Genomic DNA, 16666 nt, shown 5'->3' with positions numbered 1-16666 from the left:
GGTTTTGGTTTGAACTGCAGAAATAAGGCGGTGCAACATGACAGGCTCTGTGGAAGAGGACCCACTCACTATGTAAATATGAAAGACTCATTATAAGCTATGAAAGCAGCTAAGTGTGAATGACAGTATTCTTAGTTTCAGGTGATTATACGCTAATGAAAACACTTTTATTAAAACTATATTCCATTTCTGCCAATAGATCCCCCTTAATCCCACACACTGGTCCTTTAAAAGTAGCAATACAGTGTTTGTTTGGGTCTGATTTAACTTGTTAATGAACTGCTCCAAATATGTAACACTGCAAAAGTAGCTATTATTGGTTGTTTAAATGACTACAAGGCAATCAATGGGGTAACCAACACTCCCAAGTCAGTCAGAATATTGTGTGCCTCTTCATCACATTCTGCCAAAATTGTGCAAATGCTGAATTTTAACTGAAGGTTTGTTAGCATCTTAACATGCATGCTAGCAACTATTGGATAGCATGGTGATATACCATACATTTCAGATTTTAGGTTAGTATGCTAATAACCTTGTCATGCTAAATGAAGCATAATCAAATGCTAATGTTTAGCATGTACTATAAAGGTCCAATATGTAATATATTTACTGTAATAAATCAAAAAATGACCCCAATGTATCATCAGATATCGTTTCTGACAACACTGCTAATGCCAGTATTTTCTCCTTTTGTAATTTCCGTACCGTAACGGAATTTATGTTTTGGCCTGTGTGTTGTTATCAACTGCCCAGTTTGACTGCCAGGCCAGGTTGTCAGATATACCTGTAAAAATGTAAACCCAGCTTGCTAAAGCTGTAACGTTAGTACAGCCATGAAAGCAGCAAACAAACAAACAGGATCAACGGAGATAGATTCTACCCAACCTAAAAAAAACTGCCATGTTTCTAATTATTGCGCGACCAGAGACTTAACAAAACCTGGGGAAATATTGGAGATGTATTTGAAAGATTAGAGCCCGAAAGGATGCTGAGTTGGCCAATTTCCTCCTCAACACCTGTAAGCATTAGCTTCAGGTTAATTTATTTATTTATTACGGCTACTAGGGACGGGCCTTTTATGTCATTTAAACATTCATGTACTCACAGTGAAGTATATAGCTACAGTACCTGAGTTGTTTACTTACTCGCAAAAATAAATGAGACAGCCAGTAAAGATATCCAGACTGGTCCTGGCTAATGCCGCCATGCTAATCCTACCAGCTGCTAATGTTACCGGAGAACCAGGCCAGCGGGCCACGGCTGTTTACAAGGTGTAGCTTTTTCAGCAGCTGTAGCTGACAGCGGCCCGTAGAGCGGTGAGTTATTTTCAACCAAGAGAATGGGCTGAGTTAGCAGTGTGTTTAGCAATTGTTGCCGTAATTCTAAGCCAATAAAGTGTGTATTTCAGTCGGGTGGAAAAGGACGGGAAGTTTGTGGAATCTTTAGCGGTTCCTACCGTAATTCTAAGCTGAAAAAGTGTGTCTGCCAGTTGGGTACAAAGCTGTGTGGGAGCACATGCTTTTATGACTGCCAGTATAGCCAGCATCTAACCTTAGCTACTCCGCTGTGCTGTGAAGTAATTTCCTATATGAGACAAGCCTCTAGCAACATTGTTGTGGATGCTGCGGTCTCAGCCTGGCATCCTCCATGAACTTTGAGTCTGGGGAGGAGGGGGCGGGGGAGACAACTCTCTCCAGTATTTTTAATTTGTACTGCAGTAACTATTTTAAACACTAGCTGTCAGTATTACATATTGCACCTTTAAAGTGTGCGTTTTCATACATTTAGCTTGTTAGCATGCTATTTGAGCATTCATGTCAAGAGTAGCTAAGGCAGACTGAAATAATTTTGAGAGATATCCTGTCAGGCATACCAGTAAAGCTAAAGTGGGTACAGGTGAGTGGGCACAGCCAGAAGAAAACACAGCTCATCATACAACAGAGAACTAGCTGCCACTCATACAAGACTACTCTGCACATCACACATCACCTCTACCTCCAAGCAGCATTTTCACATTCCACAACAAGAATTAGCTACATAAACTACAAAATAGATACCTCTTTAAATATACATTTTGAATAAGCATCACACAAGATGAAAATATACTGATAACTTTTAAAAGATAACGCTTTGTTCTTCATCACACGCAAATATACAGGAATATAAATATAGTCCATTTAATTGTTAACACCATGGCTTAGAATATTGTGATAAAAAATAAATAAAGGTATCCCCTTCCATGTAACAGGAACTTGAATGTGCTCAGTTCAAACTTGTTGACAGTTATGCACACCACTATGCACTATTGACTACAAAAATGAATCAGGTTCAGGGAAATATATCCATCTTACTAACGTAACCCAGACTGGTTTAACATGGAGTCAAAGCTCTTCATCACAAAGAAACCGTAGTGTTTGTTTCAATAACACTTCATGAGGTTTATTATTCCATAAATATACAGAAACAGTGTGCATGTGTGCATTTGAGCATATGTGCGAGATTAATATTCCATTACTTGGATATCTGTTCCTTAAATTCCTCAATCTTTTGGTCCATTGCTGAATTTTTGGTCCATATTGAACATAGTTTGTGCTGCGATAGAAATATATTGCTTACTCATTGTGTGGGACATATTTAACTGCAGCAAGTATTTCAATTTCACGTGTGCATAAATCTTCAAAACTATACGTCAACAATTACGGTCATTGATTTATCTGTGCAATCATTGTGTAAAATCTCTTTGTGCTTTTGTAGCATTATAGGAAGAAAGCAAATTCACATGAACAAGCTGTGCTTTCTGTCAATGAAGAATTTGAATGCTTTATGTTTCAGTCTCATGAGCTTAAAACAAGCTCTTTGTAGTTCACTTTCAACACAACTCCGCATATCCTTTCTTTATACTTTAACATAAATACATACATTTCAAGTGCTTTGTTGTCTACAAGTTACTCAGGAGGAGAAACTAAAAGAGTGATTTTCACATGTTATAATGTGCGTGTAACAGATGATGAGAATGTGGCTTTAGAACATAAATAATATTCTATATCCATGTTACTATACTGCATACCATTGTTTACAGATACACAATACTGGCTACAATAAAACACAACAGGGTATGGATTATAGATGGATGTCTTTAGAGCAGCCTTAAGCATAGTTTACAAAACACAGCTCTGTGAAAACAGATCTACCCAATGAGAAGTGTTTTCTAGCTCAGACATAAAAACAGAGGTGCTTGTGTAGACACTTAATTCACTACATAAGAAACTAGACTGTATGGCACACAGTACAACTACGGAGGACAGGTTTTAAACCTTAAAATAATAAACTCACATTCGTCTTGGCTTTCTGTGCCAGTGAAAACCAGTTCAACCAGCAGGACCACACCGAGTCCACTACATTCATTCTATCATCCCCTCTATGCAGATGGGGATGTGCATTAACATTAAACTGTGTGTGTGGGAGGGGGGCTGTGTCTGCTGAAGATCCTTATACTAGTCAAAAAAAGAGAATCACAGAACTTCATCTTAAGCACATAAATCCTATGATGTTATATACAGAATATATTTAGACTTACAGTGTGTCACTGTCAGTATCACCCTGATTTCCATGTTTCAATTACTGTTAAGAGTGAATTTTGTCTTTTTTCCCCCATCCTGCTGCAGATGATTCCTTGGTATTATTTTGGAAAGCATGTGTTCAGATAAATTGGGCGGCTACATACAGTTTTTGGTGTTAGTCGGGCAGTGGTGGGGATTCTCAGCGCTGCAGTGACCCTCGGTGGAGACTTTATGGCTGGAAGGTAAACTGCTACTGGGTGTCAAAGGGGTGTTTGGACAGCAGTCAAGAGTCAGACTCTGGCGTGGTCGGTGTAGTTGGTGTGGTGGGGCTTATGGCAGCGTTCTGGTAGCTCGTACCGTAGCAGCTGTTTGGAGACAGGGAGTTGGCATCCAGGGTTTTGGTCCCTCCTGGAGTCAGGTAGGCCCTTTGTGCTGGTGCTGATGAAGGCGCCTCGCCAGGCTTGGCGCCGAGGATGAACCTGGCCTCGTCCTGCTCCTCCAGGTTGGACATGTCTTTCATCATGGTTTTACGGTAGGAGACAGACAGCTTGTTGGAGCCGTCTGACATCAGGTTTAAGCGACGAGCGATAAAGACAACAGGGAGAGGAAGCATGGCCACGACAATGAGAGCGAAGCACATGGCCAGTGCCCATGGGGGATAGCTCTGGAAGCGTTCCTGAGCCTGTAGACACAGACAGAGGGTTTAGTGATTATGTCCAATCCAAAGAAAAATGTTTTCTCTAAACAAAGAGGAGCATAACAATTAAAATATTTGCCTTTGTTTACAAATTGCTCGAGATAAGCAGGTTATTTTGTTGTGTAATGGAGAATGGCTCTAGGGTAAGGTGACCCGATGTCTCCGTTTTCAGGGCACAGTTCCTGTTTTTGGTGGCTTGTCCCCAGAAATGTTCTTGTTTCTAAATATGTGTTAAAAAAATAAATAGACAGCAAAGTGAAATCATATTTTTTGTGGCAAGAAAGACTGGGCAAGACCCTACCTCTTGACGTTTCAATTGGTTTGTGCTTCTCTTTTTCACAACAGTTACCTAGTAACAGTAACTGGAAATGTCCCAGGTTTTGCTTTCAGAATTCGGGTCACCTTACTCAAGGGGTGGCAATGTCAATCTGGTGGATGGTCGGCCCACCACTTTGGTTCAGGCTAAAAGATTTTAACAACTATGGATGGATTTGGATGGATTGCCATGACATTTATATCACACACACACACACACACACACACACACACACACACACACACACACACACACACACACACACACACAGTGACTGACCAGCTCTTCGACCCAGGCACTGTATCCTGGTGGGCTGATGGACATCTCTATGACAGTGGCTGAGATGAGCACAATGAGACACAGAGGGGAGACGTACTTCCACAGGTAGAAATAGATTATACATGGTCGAAAACCCAACATGTCCTCCAGATCCTGCATGAACCTGAAAGAACAACAAAAACATCATGATCATATCCCTTTGTGCAATTTTTTTTCCATAATTCAAATTTCCTTTCTTCCAGTTTTATTTCTATATTTCAAATTTGAGCGTGATGAATTGCAGACATGCACATACATCATACAGCCAGTTGTACCTTTTTGTGCCATAAATCCAAGCAACAGACAGATTCTCCAGGATGACCACTACTGTGAGAGGCAGTCCGGCAGAGTAATCATCAAACATGGTGACAAAGTAATTCCCTGAGCGTTGAACGAACAACAGGCCACAGAAGAAGGCCACAATGCAGCAACACACTGAAACAAACCCAGAGAACCAAAAAATAAGTACCCCTTCAGAAGAAAATATTTGAGTTTAGTCTAATAGATGAGAATATGGAAAATAAAGGGTTTAATGGCAGTAAACGGTTTTGTTTATGTGTTTTGTATTCCATACACTCTGAGCAATAATACAAAGCCTAATATGGTGCTGAGTAAGGGGTTTCAACTACTATATACTTTATTTTAGCATAAAGTGTCCTGTCAGTGGGGGGTTACCTGTGAAAAGTTCCTTCTGGACCTTGTAGGTGTCGAGGACAGGTGTGGTAATGCCGGTCATGGTGCCGATCATGCTGCCCAGACCAAGGTTGATGAGCATGAAGAAGAACATGACAGACCAGAACGGAGATCCTGGGAAATGGGTCATGGCTTCTGTGAAGGCGATGAAGGCCAGGCCGGTGCCCTGGACAGACTGCAGAGAGACGGTAAGAGGACTGAGGTGTGAAAAGAGTCAAATACAGAACACAATATGGATTTGGCTTTATCAGGACTGTGCCAAAGACTCGCCTTGTTCAGCTCGTCCTCCAGGAGACAAGGCTCCAGACCCAGCTGGGCGAAGCCGCCCTCTTTAACCGCTTTGATGACCCCGTACATTTCAGCGTAGTCTGATGTGGTGAGATGGGAGAAGTTTACATGTGGCGGGATGAGATCGTGGCTCAGGACATCAGAGTTGAGGTATCCCAGGATCTTCTCTGCATTCCTGCAGAGATAAAAGAATCACAGTCAACTTTGTTGGTCAAGTATGTTGACATATTGTAGGAATTTAAGTCTGGTTCTGAGTCCCTCTCAACACAGTGCAGAAAACACATTTACAGGATGATACAGAGACAGACATACAGCTGAACAAAGATATTTAGCAAACTTAAACATGTATATATTATATACAGACAAGGGCTGGACCCCATTCTATCTATTTACAGGTTAGATTGTTATGTACTGTATATACTGTACAAGTAGTGGAATAAATACTGTATGAATAATGAGTCACGCTACTCACAAAAGTGTTTTTATGTGCATATATTGAGAGTGTATGTACAGTGGCCTATATGCAGTCTACTTTTACTTGAGTATGACAATGACAAGGTATGTTAAATGCACATGTTTATACTACACTCTATTATATGTACATAAAGATATTTTAAAGAAGATTTCATAAATTTTCATCAACCTAATTTCTTAACTCTCATGATTTTATTTTTAATTTCCTGTGTGTAGTGAACATTTTTGGTTTATATACGCAAAAATTGTTTAAGAAATGGCTGAGTTGATCAAGCTTGTTTAAATGTTTTGTCTTAAAGATTGTTTTGGGATACAGAATAGTGCTTAAAGGGATACTTTACTGATCTATAAGCCAGCTCTGTGTCCTCTGTGTGGGCAGTGTGTTTAGATAGTGTTTGGCTACCCTCTGTGGCACCAGTGCACAAAAAAGTGGAGCAGCTGAGGTCTGCCAAGATCCGCCCAATGAGTCATGCCAGTCTTGCATTTAGAGTCATCTGGAGGAACAGGGAGCTTCGTGGACTAACACCACGGAAGGAAGCTAAACATTGCCTACACTGCCATGACACAGAGCTGGATTTAAATCAGCAACATATCTTTTTAAGTAAATAGCATCTGCAGGTGTGAACTTACTCTATGACACACTTTTCATTCATGATGTTGGCCTTGAAGCCCAGCACGGCAAACACCACCAGCGTGGCCAGAATGGAGGTGAAGAAGTTGATGAGAGAGACGAGCACAGCATCAAAATGACAGTTATTATCAATCTTATTGTAACTAGAGAAGGCTATGACTCCTCCAAACCCCAGACCCAGGGCGAAGAAGACCTGGGTGGCTGCCTCCCTCCACACTTGGGGCTCCAGCATCTTCTCCAACTGAGATGAGATGGAGAGAGAAAGTCAGACTTTTGCGCATTTTTCCAACATGACTGATAAACAATACTGGGAGAAAGTTTCACCTTGGGAGTGAACATGTGAGCAATGCCATCCACTGATCCCTTCAGCATTAAACCTCTGACCAGGAAACAGAACAGCACCACATATGGGAAAAGAGAGCTGAAGTACATCACCTGTGAAAGTGGAAAAGGGAAAACATACATTCAGGAAAGAGAAACCAGTGGTCTTCTTTATATTTGTCTTTCATCACGCCATCTACTACCTTCCCAGAGGAGGCAATTCCTTTGATGACGGCGAGGCAGACGATGATCCAGGCCACCAGCAGAGACAGGGTCATTTTTATGTTAAGGCCGCCGCTCTCTGCGATGGTGCTGGTGATGTTCAGCGTCTGACGGTACCAGAAGTAGGTCGTGGCTGAGCTTTTGTCACACTCTGGCTCCACAACTGTATAGTGCAGACGGAAGGAGATGGAGCTTTAGTTTAGGTGATAATACAGAAAAAGAAATGGGTGTGAAGATGCAGTGGGGAGGTTTCAATGTCGCAGAGAGTGCAGAAGGAGAAATATAATGAGTGTTTGGTCAGGGTCAATATCTCAATTCTCGGCTAGTTTACACCTCTCACACGTAAAGGGTGCTAAACAATGTCATCTGTGTGCTTTATATGCAAATTCAATTTTTTTTTTTAAGTTTACACAGTATTGTCATGTTACCTTGGGGAAATTGTATATATACTGTATATATATATATATATATATATACACACACACACACACACGCACACACACACGTATATAGGCTACTCTGTGTGGTGTGAGTTTAGAGTCACCACTTAATATTGTGCAGGATGGTGCACATTCATGCGGATTCACAAACACAGACACATAAACACAAACAGGTGCAGGAAAAGCTCTTTATAGATATAAGACTATCTAAATCTGCTAAATTAAGGTTGTATCATGATGTTTTGTTTGTCCCACTGGATACAGAATGTATGAGAAGCACACAGACAGAAAAATGTTTTACACTCGGTTCTGAATCTCTGCTCCTCGTCTCCCTGTCAGCAGCCTCAGCCTTGCTGAGTCATACATCATGCTGAGTGTTTCTTGGCTGCCTCTAATCAAGTGAACTCCATAGTGTTTTAATCTGAATGATGTCTCTGAAGTTGTGACAGAAAGTTGTAAGGAAGTTAACACAATCTGTCTGATCTGTGCTTCCCCAGGGTGTGTCAACCCCCCTGGTGAAAGAAAATTTAAACCGAAATTTTTTAACATGTCCCGCATTTTGCTTTTTGCTAAATGCCGCCAACTCTAGCCACTTTTTAAATCAAAAGGGGGTAAAACTCTCAGTTTTTTTGTGCTTTTTGACTGTATTTCCTTTTCTAAATATGTTTTCAACTTGGTTTACATTGGGCTTTCTTGTCTATGATTTGCAAGAGCTTTCCTCAAAGGGGGGAAATTCATTTATCTTCCCATTTAGGTTTGGGGCCAACTGAAATACTTTTCTCAACAAACCTTTAAAGGTTTTGCCATTTCTTTTGGAAGACACTCATTTTCCCAAAAGGAGGGAAACCTACTAACCCTTTGTGCCCCGACTTTTTTATTTTAGTTCCAACTAAGGTTGACATTTTTTTTTTTTTTTTGTTAAAATTTTTCCACAAAAAAATTAATTCCCCTCAACCTCCCGCTGCACTTTTTTTTAGGGAAAAGATTGCCAAAAGCAGCTTGGGCTTGGAGGGATGCTGGGTTCTAATTAGTATTCACTCAGAGCACGGGTGTGTCTAAGACAGCCCAAACCACTGCAGTGCTGTAAAATGGTTTTTTCAATTTTTTTTTCCTTTTTTAAAACAACGTTAAAAAAATTTTTTCCTTTATTTTATTTTTAAAGTTGGGTCAAGGCACATTCCTTGGGTCATGCAAAAGCCTTACAGGACTCCTCTCTGGGTTTTAAAATATGCTCCACCTACTTTTTCCCTTTTCTTTTAGTATTTATGTCACTACTGGCAAGTGTCCCATTTCCCTTTTGATTGGGACTGCCCATAAGAGGTCGAAGGACGGGAAAAAATAAAAATGTCCAGCCGGATACATTATATAAGCCCCAAAAGCCCACACCTGATAGATAAAATGATGATAGAAAAAAGATAATAGATGATAGATAAGATAGATAGTAATAATGAATAAAAAATCATTATAAAAAAAATATCAATAAATTTGTCACATTTATACCCCCAAATTATTATAAAATTGTCGCATGAGAAACTGAAAAATGGGGGCGCATCTTTGCTTTGCCCCATGTGCTGTCGTTTCGACAGTCTTGCCACCAGGACATTCGCAAGTAAAAAAGGGTTGGGGAACTAATTTAAAGCGCTTTATAAACCTGATCTTCACGAGATATTATAGCTACTCTGGCCAGCCTGCAACTCTAAAGAAGGCTACCTTTCCCTTCAACATTCATCCCTCCTTAAACCCCCAAGAGCCTAACATGTGAAAGCTGTTGTTTGGTGTCCAGAGTTCCTGTTAACTTTCCCGCTTTTTCCTAGCATTTCCTGTTTTTTACATTTTAAACATAAAAGGACAAAAAAACAAAAGGCACCAAAAAAAAAAATACTTCTTTTTGAATTTAAATTTGGGTCAAATTGTTATTTGTCCCTTAGTTATAATATATATAATATATATATATATAAAAATTTTTTTAAAAATATATATAATATATATATACACACACGTTATAGATAGAAGATGATAGATGGTTTTGTAAGCAAAAAAAAGGATATTTGAAAAGTTTTTTATTTATACTTGTCCCCAATGTATAGCAATGGCTTCTGTTTTAACCACAGGTTTTGGACTTTTCCCCCTATTCAAGGACCACACCTTTTTCTCTACTTCTGGTTTCAAACTTTTTTCCCAAGGCAACATAACTTTCACAGTGCCTAAAAAAAAGTTTGCAGTATGTGTTTAAGCGCACGCTTTAGAATAGATGCTGAACATAAAAATATGTGCTTCCCCCCCTTACCATCAGACTGGACATTCCTATCCCACCCAAACTGGGACAAACGTAGTTCCAGACCCCGATGCTCCCACGTCGGATCTTCTGACCCACAGCCAGCTCCAAGAAGAAGAGCGGGATGCCGATTAGGAGGAGGAGGATGAAGTATGGAACCAAATAGGCACCTGAAAAACAAGAAACAGAGCTTATACTGCAAGTTCTATGAAGTATGTCAAGAGTGTATCAATTTGTACAGTTGCAAAAATGGAGACATAGTCAGACAAAAATTTGTCTGACAATAGGCACGAGGATTTTCCTAAAGCATAATAAAGGAAACAAACTAATTCACTAACAAAATTTGAGTTGTTGCGGTAAGAATTTTTTGGAAGATTGGACAATTTAATCTTTTACTTTAAATAAAGTAAAATTGACACCATATTGATGAAGATTTTCAGATTTTGATTTCCTCGTTTTTGTGTAAATGACAGTAAAACGGATGTTTTCAGGCTGTGGTGCTGTTATATTAGACTGCATCCAGTTTTTAATATTGTTTACCTCATTTACATCCAGAGGACCAAAAGTTTCTAATACTTTTGGTCCTTACCTGCATGTAAAAAAAAATTGGTTATTCTACAAATGATTTGTAGTAAATGGATTAAAACATGCAAATATACTGGTATGTTCCTTTAACAGTGTGAGTATAAAGATCATGTTTTTAAAAGCAGAAACATGTGTACAGACGTTCAACAACTTTGCAGCAGTTTAACTTGCAAAATGTGATTCAGTGAGATATGTGTCCCAACACCCAGCTCCTCTCAAACGTAAGGTCCTTGACTTTACCAATGAATATTCTTTGATTGTCATTTTCAATATGATGGAAGTCTAAATTTGGCACTTTGCAGCTTAATCCATAGAGACATAATCAGGATGAAACTTTGCTTTGTAAAGGGTGAATCATTATCTGAGACTTATAGTATGCAAACACATACTACAATTAATACATCAAGTAGGAATTACATACAGTGGCACACACCTTTGACAGTGGGTGGAGTAATGCGACAGAGAGAGAAGAGAGGGGGTGGAAGGCTAAATTAAAAGAAGGGAAATAGGGAGAATAGTGAGTTAAAATGTAGTGAGAGTTTTGTGCCTTTGCCAGGATTTCCAAATCCATCCTATCACTGGCATAAAAATATGACAACGGAGGGGAAAACGATAGAGGATGTCATGGAAGACATGACGAGGAAAGAAATAACATAACTGAGAAAAGCCCACACAGCGATATTTGCACAGAAACTACACTGACTTTTCTGTAATTGGCTGCCAGACGGACACTTACGGAGAAAAAAAATGGATGTTCCTCAGGTCACATAATTATCTGTAGGGATACTGTATCTATAAGCAGTGCATTCTGCCTACATATGCAGTTATTCAGACACAGGCAGTAATGCAGCAAACACAACAACATATAATACTTGGATCTATGTGAGTAGTAACATGTCTATCAATCCATGAAACAAAGTTTTCTAACCTAAACTCAGGTTTCCACAGTGTGTGCCTCCTCTTACAAGCACAATATTCACTATTACATTTTTTACCAGAGTATCAGTGGAGCCTGACCTGCACTGTCGACAGTAGTAATCAATAGTGCAGCTATATTTAGACTTGGCTTTTTCCTGCACAACACAACTGCTCTCTTGGCATTTCTGTCCTGAAAAGAAGAGCCAATGTCGCTGCATCCAGAGCTTAGCGCTGCCCAAGACATATGTGTGGTGTAGCCAGACCTTACTCCAAAGCATGTGGAGATAGGTCTGGCAATGCGAGACTATATTGTCTTTTTTGTCACTATCACAAGAGTCATGGTATCATCCCTCCACTGTGGACTTTAAGTCAAAATAAAGTTACTCATTTTATAAACCTTTTAAAAAAGGATTTGTAGGAAATGTCTACTTTGACAGTAAATGAGATCAGTTACTTGATGGACAGTGCCTTGTGCAACACTGCAGCTTGGACTAATGTAGGTGACTCACCTCCTCCATTTTTCTGGCACAGGTAAGGGAAGCGCCACACGTTCCCCAGGCCTACAGAGAAGCCCACCTGGGCCAATATGTACTGCAGTTTGCTGTTCCAGGCGGGGCGTCCATCGTCTTCGGGCACCTCTATCTGCGGGACCTTTTTCCCGGCGTCCCCTACGACGTTCAGGGAGCTGCTCTTGTAGTCCAGCGGCTCCTCATGTGCGAGCAGGTCAGCCACTGACTCTGTGACGTGCTCATTGCTCTGCTCACGCTGCGTCACCTTGCTGTTCTTAGGCATCAGGGAGGCTGAGGGGAGGGAAGGGGGTGGGGATGGAGAGAGAAAGAGAGAGCGAGACAGAGTCCGATGGGAACAGAACAAGGTGATACAGGCGGAGAGTGGAGAAGAGGTGGACGAATGTAGTTATAGGAGAGATGCTGAGGAGTGACAGCTGGATTTCAGTTTAGGCCTCAGTCCTGCATAAAAAAACACAGAAAGGTCAAATAGAAAATTGAGTTTCAAGGACATCATCAAAAATGTAAATGTAATAATTTTCTATTATTGGACAAAAATCCCATAAATAGTCTCCATTTTAAATAAAAGAATGTCAGGTTTGTGCCCTTGTCAAGGCTTATTTAATTTTAAGCCTCCTTTTCCTGGTTGTGATCCTTAAATAACACTTCACACAGTTGATGACACAATTATTCCTCCATTTAGTGCTTGGTTAGGCTTGTAATTAGACACATGGATTGTAAGACATAGTTATGACCCTCCAGAGCCATGAAGGATGTCAACATAATGACAGGAGACCATTCATCACACCTGTGTGTTAACTTAACCTGATTATTTCAACAAAAACTCAGCAGGGAATTAAACAGACCACAGCTCTTTGTCTCTCACGCAATGTTTTTGAATCCAAAAAAATTCCCAATCCTGCAAATTGTTCTGCAAAGCTTAACTTTAGTGAAGCTTTTTTCCCCCTGTAAATCCCCTAATCCTCTGAAGCCTTGCTGCAACATCCCGCCTCACCCCTTTTCATGGGGTTGGTTTGAACCCAAATAAAGGAGGGTGAAAGACTTTGGAGAATGCCGTCATGTGTCCTTGATCCACACACAGCCCCCTATGCGGGGCCCTTACTTATTGGGTGGGTCCTTTCTCCATTAAAATATCGTCTCCCACAGCAAATTGCAAAAGCTTACTTTTTGAACACTGTTTTTCAGCAGAGGCAAATAAAAAAAAACCCAGATTTAAAAAACAATCTCACATTTTTTTTTTTTTTGGTTGGCAGGCGATTAAATCCCCCCGGCCGTCAAGCAAAAAGGAAAAAGTTTACAAAGGGAAAAAGTAGGAACTGGGCTGAAAAGAAGAGCTGAGAGCAACTGTGATCCAAAAGCAAAGAGCGCCGAGCCTTTATCGTACGACCTCACTCTTACCACCAAAAAACTCGTAAACCCCAAAATCCCCCCAAACAACATAAAATCCCCTCCATTCCTCCCTTCATTAGAACACCCGAAACTTCTTTCCCTGTTTTTGTATATTTTTTTTATCCCACAGAGATTTTCCCCTCTGGCAGTCAGATAGCCTTTACAATAATCCCTGCCCATTCCAATTTCTAATCCTGGTGTTAACTGTAAAGCCCCAGCGCGCCTTTCTATCTTTTCATTCAAACCCCTCCTACAAAACAAAACGTAATAAATCGCGGTTGCATCATCCACCAAAATAGAATGAAAAACCCAAAGAAAATCCCGCGGGAAAAAACCAAAACGGTTTTAAAGTGTACGGGGGGAATCATTTATTACAGTAAAATTTTCCCCTGGCAGAAAAGGCCTTTTGGGGTCTTTCAAAAATTTTTTCCCCTCCTTTTTAAATCATTTTTTTTTTTTTTTAGTACTGAGATAAAAACTGAAGAATTGTATCACCTATGATTATATAACCTGCACAAATCTCTGCTTGATTTTCGTTGTCTATTCAGAGATTCTGCATAACAAGGTAAAGCATGCACATATTCAGGGTATTTCTTCAATACCACATACTGTACACCACTTCTGCTAAGCAACTTGGACTTGCATCAACACCAGGGTGCAATATAGAGTCATTTTCTGTACAACGATGTTGTTTTGTTTAGGACATAATGTCTGCCTTAATGTAAAGGACAGTTTGTCAAGCAGCCATCTTCTGTTGTGACTCCATGTTCTTGGATATTATCCTGGATGTACCAAACCGGAGAGAAACCTTTATTTTTATTGGCGATTAATCTGCAGATTATATATTTGATTCATGTATAAAACATCAGAAAAAAAGTAAAAAGTAAAACAATATCTGTCACATATAAGTCTAAACCCAAAGTTAATGTCTTCACATTGTTTTGTCCAACCAACAGCCCAAAGCCCAAAGATAACCTGTGACATACATGACAAAGAAAAGCAGCAATGGCATACGGAATATATAGAGCCCCTAAAGGGACATGGGGGATTTTTTTTCTTCTCTTGTGCACAAGAAAGTCTTTCGTGCACACCAGAAGAAGTATTCATCTTCCTAAAAAACACAAAAAATGTACCTGATAGTGACAAACAAACTCAAAGATGATCACGTAACTATTAACCGATTTCAAGCTGGGAATGGGAAATAACTTTAGAAACATAATGTACCTCATTAGCATAATTGTGCTAGCCCTTGATTGGTTTCCTGTGAGCCTGAGATACTTTTGCATGCTCATGAGAAAGTTTCTCCTGCGTGCCAAAAAAAAAATACAATTCCCCATGTGCCTTTAGGTCCTCCGTAACGTCATTATTGCCACCCAAACTTGTTTTTGTAAATAAATCCCTGTTTAAAAAATCACACTGGTAACTTTCCACCAAGTAACTGACTGGCCACCACTGTTTTTACTGTCAGACAAGTTATATTTAAATAGATAGTAATGAGATTTCCTCTACTTCCTCTAACACAATGTAAATAACGGGATGTAAACCACAGATTCTGCAGGTATCAGCTTCAGTAGCCTAACCAGTCATGTTTAAATGTCACACACTTGTTTGCCTTTTACCAGCCTCTTTTACAAGTCTGAACCCCAGTTATTGGTAAACTAAATCTCTGAAGCCTTTAACAACCAACTTATTTCATCCTTTAGCAGCCCATTAGATCTCAGAACGAGAAGAATCAAATGACCTGGACCAGCGTAAATCTAAAGACTTTGATTTGAACAGAGCAACTGCAGGTCGTGTAAACCTCGTGGATGCCCTCACTAAGCAACAGCACAGATCACTCATTGTTAACTCCAGATGACCCATCTGGTGCTGATGCTGATAGACCAGTGTCACGAGTGAGACGACGACTTGCGTCCACAATCAAGGTCAAAGACGATTATGATCTGACCTCTGCTCTGTGTAAACTAAAGAACATTTCAGTGACGATGCAAATAGCACACGGAATTCACACGATTTAAAAACAACAAGCTGCGTTTAAGCCATAAAACAACGCGATTAAAACTATTTTCCAGCTGTCTGTGAACTTTCTTTTTTCTTCAAAGCCAGGTGACAACACCTTAAGTAGAAGATAGGTGCACAGTGAGGGGATGTTAGGGGAAAAAAAGCTTTCTCACCGTGAGTCTTTAGCAGCGGTCAACAACATCCAGGGTTTATGATGAACGCAGAAAATGTGTAACGATGCGTGAACACATCCGCCGGCCAGCAGTTGTGTGTCGGTATGGTTGCCTACTGACTGACGCTCGCAGGACTACTGGAGGAAAGAAGGATCACATGCTGCTCTGTCTGCAATTAACATGCAGGGTGGAGAGTCCTCGGGCGCACCGTGACGCACAAAGTGCTGCTCATTATCAACAATGACAAATTATCACCTGCCACTCACTTTTTGTCAGAGACTTCCGCATATATCGTAACATCTGTGCACGAGAAGGTGGGATGCTGAGAGGAACAAAAAGGGATTTGTCAAGGTTATCCACTCCTACCTGAGGAAGTGATGGTATGACGCAGCTTTCGTCATTTCAATTGATAAAACATTTAAGCCATAAGCCATAAGCCCCCCCCCCCCCCCCACACACACACACACAAACACACACATGCATTTCTAAAGGTAACAAAATAGTGGTTTTGTTGGCAACGCCCCAAAAACAGCTAAAACAGTGAGGCTGTTGGTTTTAACTTTGAATCACACGAGCAAGTTTTTTTCCACTGCTCAACAATGAATTAGCATTTATACATGAACAATAAATTAAAAATACAGTTAAAGGGCATTTTGCACTTGAAGAAGAGAAGTTGTGTTATTACCTTCTACCAGTGACACTTTAGGGTAAATCTTATATTTAAGTAATGCTCATGATGATTTATTACATTTTAGCCGCTTTGATTGGATAGTTCAATCTATGATTGCATCAAATTTCTGATCATACAGTCTGTGTTAAATGTAAAAGCACCCTCATC

The 16666-nt window shown here is 40.2% G+C and overlaps 1 protein-coding gene across 1 annotated transcript; it reads right to left on the bottom strand.

The window, feature by feature from the left end:
- On the bottom strand, nt 1-16177 carry LOC116687577 (sodium-dependent neutral amino acid transporter SLC6A17). Its single transcript, XM_032513044.1, has 12 exons — nt 15829-16177; nt 12248-12706; nt 10248-10405; nt 9240-9346; nt 7502-7712; nt 7302-7412; nt 6977-7218; nt 5855-6047; nt 5567-5759; nt 5167-5326; nt 4853-5015; nt 1-4242 (listed from the first exon to the last, which is right to left on the bottom strand). The coding sequence occupies exons 2-12, from the start codon at nt 12528-12530 to the stop codon at nt 3844-3846; spliced, it is 2220 nt and encodes a 739-aa protein (XP_032368935.1). The 5' UTR covers nt 12531-12706; nt 15829-16177; the 3' UTR covers nt 1-3843.
- Nucleotides 16178-16666: the final 489 nt, after the last annotated feature.

The sequence above is a fragment of the Etheostoma spectabile genome, chromosome 4 (assembly GCF_008692095.1).
Source record: "Etheostoma spectabile isolate EspeVRDwgs_2016 chromosome 4, UIUC_Espe_1.0, whole genome shotgun sequence".
In the NCBI taxonomy this organism is placed as follows: domain Eukaryota; kingdom Metazoa; phylum Chordata; class Actinopteri; order Perciformes; family Percidae; genus Etheostoma; species Etheostoma spectabile.
Note: the sequence above shows the minus strand (reverse complement) of the source record. Positions and strands in the feature narration are given on the sequence as shown.

Excerpts from the sequence above, each read along its gene's own strand:
- LOC116687577 (XM_032513044.1), bottom strand. The coding sequence starts at position 12,530 with ATGCCTAAGAACAGCAAGGTGACGCAGCGTGAGCAGAGCAATGAGCAC. Across the intron at positions 7,713-9,239 it reads AAAAGGGAAATGGGACACTT|CTCCATCTCCTTCCGTCTGC; the intron begins GCCAGTAGTGAC and ends CCTAAACTAAAG. Across the intron at positions 6,048-6,976 it reads AATGAAAAGTGTGTCATAGA|GAATGCAGAGAAGATCCTGG; the intron begins GTAAGTTCACAC and ends TTATCTCTGCAG.